At 44.8% G+C, this 10751-nt stretch overlaps 1 protein-coding gene and 1 non-coding gene across 5 annotated transcripts in view; one reads left to right on the top strand and one right to left on the bottom strand.

The window, feature by feature from the left end:
• Window positions 1-4232: 4232 nt before the first annotated feature.
• Window positions 4233-4305, top strand: trnak-uuu (transfer RNA lysine (anticodon UUU)). The gene has a single exon. It is a non-coding gene; the product is annotated as a tRNA-Lys (tRNA).
• Window positions 4306-4658: 353 nt separating this feature from the next.
• The window catches only part of tfec (transcription factor EC), a 32169-nt gene continuing 26076 nt past the window's right edge, over window positions 4659-10751 (bottom strand). For all 4 annotated transcript variants that reach the window (XM_076154559.1, XM_076154574.1, XM_076154575.1 and 1 more), the window contains 5 exons: window positions 9077-9122; window positions 8048-8104; window positions 7851-7926; window positions 6764-6911; window positions 4659-5827 (listed from right to left, as the gene is read on the bottom strand). In XM_076154559.1, the coding sequence (XP_076010674.1) occupies window positions 5357-5827; window positions 6764-6911; window positions 7851-7926; window positions 8048-8104; window positions 9077-9122 (798 nt within the window). In that variant the 3' untranslated portion in view covers window positions 4659-5356. The remainder of the gene's footprint in view (window positions 5828-6763; window positions 6912-7850; window positions 7927-8047; window positions 8105-9076; window positions 9123-10751) is intronic.

The raw sequence follows: 10751 nt of genomic DNA, 5'->3' as shown, positions 1-10751 counted from the left end.
CAGTAGATGGGGCCCCTGTAGACCACTTCTGTATGGGTTCAGGGTAAAAACACACAGCCATTCTGGCTCCCTCAGGGCCAAATTCTGTGGTTATAATGGGATCAGAGCCATGACCCTCCCAGGACACCGTAGCACTGGTGGATATTCTCTTCGTTTTTTCTGTGTGCTCAGCCACTTTTCTCACTCATAATAGAATTTTGTTACTTTTACCCAGCTCTAACAGTGACGAATCAAATTACATTAAAGTTTTCAGAAAGAGACTCAACACTGAACTGTTATTAACGATTAAACACAGAACTGTTTTGATGTATTCTTGCATACATAAGTATATACGTGGGATCTCTTTTAAGCATATCTAACGTACTTCATGCGTGGAAGGATATTTCAAGCTATTTTACATATGCACAGAATAGTGAGCCCCGTAATTGTTCCTTTTTACTGTTTAATCCCGGCACTGGAAGATACAGCAGAGATCACATTAACATTTACATTTGTGAATCCCTCCCCTTCCCCCCCAGCCTCGTTCATACAGCCGCAGCTTTCAGCCCCGCCATCTCATCTGCCTTTACATAATATCAGGCCGTATTAATGCTACATATGGAGCTTCACTGTCTGCGCGGCGTGGATTTACATTTTCCTAATGATGTGCTTTCATTTTTCCTCCGCTATCCCCCTGTCCTTCCCTTCACCTCCAGCCCGCAGCCCACGGTGATTTAAAACACATACAACTGTACAGCCGTTTTACTGCGGAATAACACAAAGCGTGGGCTGAGACACCTTTGGTCGCCCCGGCCCCCATCTGTTGCACATCTGGAAGTGCTGCACCACACCAATAATTGGAAGTCAATTTGTTTGAAGCTATGTATTTGGCATCTGGCTCGATTCATAAAAACTCTGGAAATCGCATTAATTTTATAGCATTTGCGAAGCCCAGCCAGTTCTTTTTTTCCCCCTTTTTCATCTTTCTTGTGTTCCATCGTTAATGCATGTGGGGCCTTGCTCGCCGAGTGACGTGGGAGTTTGTTGAGCACTGGTCAGGGTGTGGTCCCTAATAAAAGCAGCATGGAGGCCAAAGCCCCTAAAGAGTCGTGAGATGAATTGCTCTGCTGCACTGCAGGGACAGCACTGATAAGTCCAGCTGCTAATGAGAAACTGTAATACACACACACCTCGGTTAAGTTTAATCCTTTTACCTTTAGCGTGATCTTAAAAACATTGATCGTTTCCTATTTTTCATGAAGGAAAGGAATCATCCAGGGCCTAGTTTGCCACATTTCCAGGAGATGGGCTGACTGATTGAGAAGCAGAATGGTGTTGTTTGTCACACAGCTCTGAGTCACAGCTGAAAATAGAAATGACACTTGATGTTTGGAGCCTCACTGCTGGCTGTCATATTGTTATTCCCACTCAAATTTCACCTAATTTGTGCACAAGTCTTGTCACAGTCCAGATCCTGATGAGGGCTTTTAGGTGTTTTTTACCCTTCGCTTCCAGGTATGTGGCTGATGTGTGGCAGCCAGATACACACCTGTGTGGGTATCGTATGCATATCTATGCGTGTGTGTGTTTATGCTTGCGTGTGCACATATGTGTTTGCACACAAGCACATTTGATTGGGCTTGTTTGTGTGCGCAGGTGTCTCTCTCTCTCTCTCTGTCTCTCTCTCTCAGTGTGTATGTGTATGTGCACGAGCCCCTGTGTGTGTTTGCAGTGCTCCAAAGTGAGTCACCTCAGCGGGAGGTGATTAAGAGTTGCCAATGGCAGGCTCGACAGGTGAGTGCATTGTAGCATGCTGGCAGCTGTGGCATCTGCACAGGTGACAGCTTCTCCCGCTCAGTGCTGGTGTCAGTGTTGGTGGGTGGCAGGAGGTCTGAAAACGTTGTTTTGGTGACAGAACGACTCCGCTGTGAGGTTCACGACATCACTTGCCTTCTTTAGATTTGTCAGTTTATACTGGAAGTATAGGAAGTACTTCCAGAATATGAAATATGTATTATGGAAGCACTGCTGACCAGCTGTTCTATTTTATTTAATGTTATTTAATGTTATACTCTAAATGGCAATGAGGAAAAAGGTCTTTTGTCTTTTTTTACTTTATTTGCTTTCTCTCTTATTCTCTTTTGTACACGGTTTCTTTCATGAATCTACAGTCAAACGGCACTGTTGATTACAAAACATAGCCCGTTGCTGCCACCTACTGTTGAAAATACCACACAGCAGCTCTTTCCAACAGGGAATGAGGTAATTCATTGAGGGAAGAGACCATTTTGCTGTGCATGTAACAGTCACACAGGGAGGAGGAAGAGAACAGATTGTTTTACAAGATGCACAGTTTGTAGTGTACAAAGCTCAAAACCAACACTGATCTGTTTCACATGAGATTAGATTAAATGCAGAGACAGAGAGAGACAGGGGAGGATTGTTTGATTGCACAATTTGCACAATTACTAGTCGCATCTCTACATTTATGTTTCCTATCTGGGACATTAGATTGTTCTCTGGTATTGAAACGGTTTGGTGGATCGAGCGTAGACGTCAGCCCTGCGAGGTTCCAAACCCAGCGTTGATGAACTGTGATCTTCCAAATAAAAAGTCGTTTGTTCTGATGTCACCATTGCCTCATCCGAACCGCAATTCCTTTTGAAGCCTATGCACAACCGGCCTTGAACTTTGCCCATGATAGCTTTTGATATGCTGAGAGATGAATTTGTGAAGAAAAAAAGTTTAATACAAGTTTCCTTTTTGGAGTGAAGTGCTTTGTGTCATGAGGTGGCCTAAGAAAGAGATCGTCTCAATCTACACTACACAGATTCCCCTCATAGGTGCTTTATTAGTTTTGCCTTTATTTCCTATTCTATCAATACTTTCACTAAGATAATTTTTTATTATACCCAAAAACTTTCATCAATTCTTCTGGATGTGGGATTTGTGTGTTTTTTTATGAAGGAGTCTCTGGCGAAAAATCATTGGAAATCAAAATGTAAATTGAGGCTTTTGAAATTTCATCTCAGCCACGCAGATCCTCTCTCAGATATACTCCCATGTTTCTCAGCATAGAGGGGAAAAAATCTATATTTACCTTCCATAATTGCTTTGGCCAATTACCCGTAAACATCACTCGCCACTTTGTAGTTTGCAGCGTCTACATTCCGGCACCGATTGATCCGATTGGGTCGTATTTGCAGAGATGCAAGCAGGAATGTTTTGATTTCACCGTGGAAGAAACGCGCTAATAACATTAATTCGGAGGGGCTTTGATGAGAAATGTTTTGTTGTATTATTAATGCATGATGATGTCAGGATGTTGATGAGGGATTTTGATTTTCAAAGGATTCCCTGGCACATAAGTTTTCCTCATCTCTCAGTTTTACCTCAGTGGAAACTTTCTTCTCTCTCAGCCGACGGCTCTCTCAGCACCTCTTTATCCCGTCCCATTATTCATCCTCGAGGACTCATCAGCTCACAGTCGGGCTCATCAGAATTATTACTCTTCCTCTACTCGTCTTTATTATCCAATTTACCCCTTCTCTCCTCTTTTCTGTCTCTCATTGACAATCAGCCACCTTGTACCACAGCTCTTCACCTTCCCCATGCCAAACTTGTCCAAGCTCAGTGTCTCTTCTCTCACCATCACCCAGCAAGATCGTACTTGTTTGCACACGCGTATTCTTACTTGCGCTTGCTTTGTCGTCATCTTGCAACTGTGTTAAGCTACTTTTGGAGTTAAAAACAATTCCCTGTGGCACCCAGTATTGTTAATTTGCACTCACTTATCAAACAATTTAAACCATTCTGGTACTTTGTCAAAGCGAGTGGATAAGGTAGGCCTTTCTTTGACAGTATAAAGGCCTCAGCATGCATCAAATAAAGTGTCTATCACATCGTCTGATTGCCTCTGAAACCTCATGTCTGACTATGGAAACTGCTCTCTCGTGCTTTCTCTCTAATTGCTCTCTTTTTCTTTCTTCATGACTTCTGTCACTGTCCATCACTTTCTGTCCTGTTGCGACCTAGAAGTGAAAAGAGATTGAAAGAGCGTGTCAAAGCAGCGGTGGATAAGGTGCCTCCAAGCCAAACGCTCACAGTCTCAAAAGGTCATAGTTGCTGAAAAATAAACCACGGTTACAGTTTGTGTTGTGTTTCGAAGACATACTTGAAGACAAATTCTAAAGTAATGAGTTTGAGCTGAGTCGAGCCGGATTCCAGACGATGGGGATTCTCGCAAAAGTAGGGCCTGGATAGCTCAGTCAGTAGAGCATCAGACTTTTAATCTGAGGGTCCAGGGTTCAAGTCCCTGTTCAGGCGGTGCATTGCTTTTAAAAATAGATAGAGAGATCTCACATGCAGGAATTCTCTCCCTAATCCAAAGGTGACTGTTGGTGCTGGAGAAATTACATCATAGCACCTCAGTTTGCTTTGGAAGCTTCATATCAGCTCATTAGAATGCTCAGAACTGAACATTTTTTTGTGCATTCTGTGTGTGTGTTTTGTGTGTGTGTGTGTGTGTGTGTGTTTGTGCAGGGTTCTCGGTGATACACGGCGACAAGAAATTAAAGTCAAATATATCAAAAAAGGGGTTTATTATATCTTTCCCACCCCTACTGTGAATAAAAAAGATGTTAGATAATAATATATATCATTTTTTATGAATACGTGGATTAAAACAGATATAAATACATATCAATTACATCATAAGTACATGTAGAAGACAAACTACAGAGAGGATGTGTTAGGCATTGCGGTGAGTACATCAGGGTTTTTTAAAGACAAAACTGGAACTAACCAGGTTTGATTAAGGCACATCACACAACCACAACCCTGACTGCAATGCAATTAAGTTCCTCTTTGAAAACCGGATAGTTTTGGCAGACTTTCAGTGATTATTTTGCATACTTTACAGTTTACAGCTACCACAGTGTTTAACAAACAAAAGTAGACTTGTTCAGTTTACATCAGTTTACTATAAGTGTCTCCCTTTTTTCTCACAAGTCTGTAACCGCTCTGTCTGGGAGGCAGAGAAACGTCGCACAAGTCTGTATCAAAGAAGAAGGTGGAGGGGTGGAGGGTCGGGAGCAGGAGGGACGGGAGCAGGACCGTCCGTCGTGGCCTGATTCTGGTCACTCCCAGAACAAAGTCTGGTCCCGCCAAGCCAGTCAAGGCTCTTAACACCCATGTGATCAGCAAGAAATACACACTTAAGGTGAGGGTGCTGTCTGGTATGTCAGCTGTCGACTACCTCAAACTCTTGCAACCCTGGACGTGATTGTTGCCGCTTGGAGCCGCCAGCCTCTTAATGGCTCTTCGTTTGCCCTTTACAATGAGGAAACAACAAGGACGGGTCAGAGGGGGCACCCCATTATAGCTCGTCACCCTCGGCAGAACTGAAGCTGCTCCTGCGGCTGCTGTCCTTGGACGCAGCGCCGGGCGAACCGGCCGACAGGAGCGGGTCTGCGCCGAACGGCGAGAGCGGGTCGTCCATCAGGATCTCGTCCAGCCGCTGCTCATCCTTGAGCGTGGCGCTGAAGAAGTCTGTAAAGTGTGACAGCGGGTCGGAGAACGTAGTGCAGCCGTCAGCACTGACTACGTGATCCTGAGGCCCGCCGGCGGCAGGCAGGGACGCCATGGTGGCCACTGCTGTCCTCTGAAGGTAGTCGCCGTTGGGGTCGTCGTGGTAGAGCGGGGGCTGCTGCTGGAGCTGCTGGGCCTGGGGAGACTGCTGCTGCTGCTGCTGCTGCTGCTGTTTGAGGAGGTGGGAGGAAAGTTCAACTGACCCCAAGCCCGCAGCCATGTTTGGGAGGCCATGTGCTCGCGCTTGGATCTCAAGCTCCTGGAAGTACACAAAGATGCAAAAAAGATGAGCTTAGATTCAACTTAGAACTTCAAACATTTGACATCAGCATCATTTTCGCGCTTTCTCTTTCTCGTTCTGATTTTTCCTTTACCAGTAATTGTTTTATACCTGGTATTAAATGTATTCATACATTTGACCTCATTCCCGTGAGAATGCAGAAGATACTTCTCCAAATTATTCAAGATGTAAAATTGCAAGAGGAACTTTGTCTTGCCTTTCCTCTGGCAGTGTGAAAAAACATTTTGGGGATTCTGTTCATTCGCAAAATTGACCTCAGACTCTGAGTCTAATAGAAACTCTTGTTTTGTTGCTCTGTTAAATTCCAGACCAGACTGTAGTTCTGTTCATGATGATAGTTTTGCCATTGGAGAGGATGGATGACCTTCATTGGTCTATTTATCTCTTTCCTGAACAGTTTTCCTTGAATGTGAACTATTTAAAAAAAAGTTGCTGTCTTGGCAGTATTGGGTTGTGCAATGTTCTGAGAATCTAGAGCCACACCTTCACACCTCCTCCTCCTCAGCCTCCACAAGCTGAGGTTAGGCTAAAAGATGTAAAAACCTGCACAGGGGACGCTTCTGTGTGGACACACCGCTCTCCCACGTAGAATCTTATCATGCAAGATGTTATCAGAGCTTATCACAGAATGTCGGGACAAAGCCAGGTTTGACCTTTTGTTAACGCTCCTTTCATCCTCAGCGTTTTCTGATGTCTTTTGATCTTTGCAGATGATTAAAGTTTTTGTGTTCTTCACCATGGACACTTTCTATCCGTGGTTATCATCGTAAATCTGACCCGAGCTGAGTTCCCCGTGTTTCTTTGTCTGGTGTGCTGTAAAGCTTTGACGGTGGAAATTAGCGGCAGTTTGACGTAAAGCGGCCAGTGTGAGATTGGAGCTTTATGTTGTATTACCTGGATCCTCAGCAGCAGTCTCCGGTTCGCTTGCTCCAACTTCTTCTGACGGCTCTCCAGTTCGCGGGCGTGCTGCTGCTCCTTCTGCAGCCACTTGATGTACTCCACCGAGGCTTTCAGGATGGTGCCTTTGTTCCAGCGCATGTCGCTGCAGAATGGAGGAGCGGTTAAAAGATAACCTTTCACACAGAACCGCCTGATGTCGGCAGAATATTCTCCACAATGAGAAACTTTTACCACAGAAAGAGAGGTTTTGCCTTTTTATGATATGAATGAGAAACGGTGATTTACACGAGGCAATTATTCATCCTTGGACATTACATGGGGACACTGAATGGGAAATTTAATAGAATAGTTAAGTAGCTATGTGGAAAGTCCATTCTCATACCTCTCTGTTCACTAAAATTAATCCTCGAGTAAAAATAGGTGAAGAGAAAATGAGCTAAGTCTAGAAAGACGGCGGGGAAATGAAGCATTGGACTTAAAGTGCCAGAGTGCAAGACATTCTTCCACAGATGTTATTGCTTTTTTTTAAAAATGGAAAAGTAGTAAAATTGGCCTTTTTGCCGCGAGAGAGCCGTTGGTCTGATCAGTGCTAATAATCTCCTTTATCCAGTGTTAATGGCATGACGAGAAACGCTAACCTTCCATTTAAATCCGAAGCAAAGTTCAATTGCGAGAGATGGCCGGTGATTTCAATTCAGGCCCGCATTCCATCTCCACGTGCCAATTGTGCTTCAAACTTTGATTCAAACGACGTGGCCTGCTCCGTCTCGTCTGACCCTTTCCTCATCATTCAACGCTTTGAGCTGAACTGCCGGGACCCACGCGAGAAAATGTGCAGCTCTCGGCGCGTCGACTACAATGGAGGTTCAAGTGCACCCTTGAAATATGACTGAAAGGTGCTTGAGTGCTCATTTGGATTCAATGAGCGACGTTCGGAGTGTCTTTGTGCTCAGAATTTAATATGCTTCGCCGCCAGATGACTTCTTGCAGTCGCCTTGTGAAAGGCCAAACGGCCCAGGGGGTGAATGTGGACGGTGGAGTGTTTCAGTAACAATAAATGCAGTGAGAGTGTGAAACTCACGGGTCATTTGACTTTGGTATGAGTGTCCCCAGCTCCTTGATCCTGTAGTTGATGTTGTATCGCCGCCTTCTCTCAACTAAGCAAGCAGAGCAAAAAAAAGAGGAGAGCAATTGTTCGTTATTCTGCTCTAGGGGAACCATAACTGTTTATGGGACGATAAATTGCCAATGAGTTTAACAACAGCGGAAGACACTTACTCAAATTGTGGTTATCTTTCTTCTGTCTTTCTTTGGCCATCACCCTCGTGTCGAGCTCTGTCAAAAATGTAAATCAGAGAGAGACGGATCGATTAGCCACGCACGCAGATTTAGAAGCCCAGAAAGACAACCAGCACAGAGAGCCAGAGGCGCCTCCGGTCAGGAAGACGCACAATCAGTTATTCTGAGGGAGTTCAGTTTTGGGGTCAGGGAGAATGTGGAGTTTCCCCTGCGTCGGCCTACACAGACACCAGTTTGACCTCCTTACACACACACTTACACACGCACACCCGCTGACAGACGCCGATTTATTCCTAAACTTCAGCATGTCTGAAGCTTATTGTGGAGAAGAAAAACTGCAACCTCTTTTAAACCACTTACTCCATAATTAAAACAGTTTAGCAAATTTTCTAATCCTTCCTGGGCAGGGACCAAATACATGCATATTTGTATCCGCATTCTTCCGAATTACATAATTGGGGGCCTGAGATTGGATTTCCCAATTTGTCTCTGTTGATTCAATCAAGAGATTTTAAAGTCTGTGTAACAGCTCATTGTCCTCCCACTCACTCAAATGAAACAGATGGCAATTCATTTATCTGCTTGTAGAGAGTGAAGGGTTCTTTCGGGCATCCTTTCTATTTCCTAAATCAATTAGGAGCCTTTGCTTGATGCGTGACTTTAATAAGAAATGCCTGAAAAAGCTCTCTGTGTGACACAAGTCCACACGTGTCTGTGGTATATTAACAGAAGAATGACGAGCAAAACCGGGAACTACGGCACATGTGTAAGAATTTAGCATTTACATCTGTTTATATGGCCATGAATAACATCCTAAAGCCCTATATGGGATGAGATTTCTTGGTTTACACAGAAATCCCTGTATCAGTGTGAGCTACTGATCGCTTGTTAATTGGTCAGTTCTCTGATCAGGACTATGGTATGGGTTCATACCTGTGTATTCCCTTTTAACACTGAGCTTTGTGGGGTTAGAGGTGGGACACATTCTGCCATTAGGGGAGTTCATACCTTGTTCACCCCCATAGATGTCCAGCATGCTGCCGCTGAGGGACACCTGAGGTAGAGGAGAAGAAAGAGGGCTCATTAGCATTTTAAACGTACTTGCACATGCCATTTACACTTCAGCCAAAGCCACAAGACTAATAGTTGTTTTTGGTTCCATTGTCCCTTTGTTTGCTTATCTAAAGAGCCAATGAAAGCAGGGGGCATTGATGAGAACGGGAAGAGGCTTCGTAGAGTGATCAGAGTCTTGAAGGGAGTGTCACAGCCGACCCTGCAGAAACACTTACACACCAGCACAGCCCCTTTATTGTAACGCCTTTGTCACTCTGAATTCACCCTTCTGACCTCGACCAGCAGCCCAGGGTTAGGGTCACGCTGGCCAGTGTGGGGTTTGGTTTGAGCGGCCACAGTGCCTTGATCTGTTAATACCAGCATTTTCAGAACCCCTCCACTTGAAAGTGTTTCCAGCACAGAGATGCGCTCTGTGTTGAAAATAGCATCCCATCAGATGAAAAGGCAAGCTGGGTCAACGGGCTGAACAGAGGCAAAACTGTTTTCCTACGGGTCCTGTCTTCTTGGAGAAAGCAGACATCAGTTCTGCCATAATGATGCCTTTTCACGGCCTGGGGGCATGCCAAGATCTAGCGTGCTGATACACATGTGTGTCTAATTCACATTTGTGTATTTACGTACAGCCAATTTTATCTACTGCGTGTGTGTGTGTGTGTTTGTGTGTGAAATCTCAAACTGCGAGGTCACTGAGCCTGACGGGTGTATGCGTGTGAAGTCACCAAGATGAGAAGGAAAGGAAAAGAGGAAAAAGGAGAAGAGGAAGCAAAATGGAGAAGAAACTGCAGACATTTCAAATATCGGCAGTTTTCGTTTGTGTTTCTGGCTGATTATCTCACTGAGGCAGGAGAGGAGGAGGAGGAGGAGGAAGGGTGAATGGAAGAGTGCTTATCAACATGAGCGATTGCAACAACTGGTCAGCTAACTCCTATTGATGCAGCTTCAGTTCCTCTCCCGCCTGTATTCCTGGACCTGTTTGACGTGGCAGCGCAACATGACGCATCGCTCTGTATGACTAAATAGAGATTAATTTAATGGCGAAATAATTCCCGAACCAGTCCCCAGGGTGTGTGTGTGTGTGTGTGTGTGTGTGTGTGTGTGTGTGTGTGTGTGTGTGTGTTAACATGATCTACTGGCTTGGTAACTCCGCAAGAAAATCTTTCACTTGCTCCTCATTTGCGTTTATGTCTTCATTCTAAACCTGCTGCCACTCCCAGTCCTCCTCAATTCCTCTTCCCCCCCTCCCTTCCCTTCTCTGTCATAGTGTCTTTTCTGTGTATCGCTATGTGTCACTTAGTCTGCCCGCATGTATGGACGACTCTTTGTCTGCCAGTCTGTCTCCGGTTCTATTCAACAGAGTTAGAACCAGATTCCTTCCTGCCCATCCCACAAACTCTCTCTGTGTTGGCTTTCAGGTGTGGCTATGTTCTCCGGCCAAATGGACTCCTTGTCCCAGACTTTTCCATCTGGAGTTTTAAAATTCCATCGCAGCTAGGAATTGTGCTGGGAACGCTTGTTCTTTGTGGCATTTCTGCATTTGTTTGTGCATTTGCATTGTCTAGTTTTACCTTCTGGCTCCTAATCTTGTGGGATTTAAGTGAGACAATCGCTC

The sequence above is a fragment of the Genypterus blacodes genome, unplaced genomic scaffold (assembly GCF_046128005.1).
Source record: "Genypterus blacodes isolate CSIRO-AG114 ecotype Tasmania unplaced genomic scaffold, CSIRO-AGI_Gbla_v1 ptg000007l_1, whole genome shotgun sequence".
Classification (NCBI taxonomy): domain Eukaryota; kingdom Metazoa; phylum Chordata; class Actinopteri; order Ophidiiformes; family Ophidiidae; genus Genypterus; species Genypterus blacodes.
Note: the sequence above shows the minus strand (reverse complement) of the source record. Positions and strands in the feature narration are given on the sequence as shown.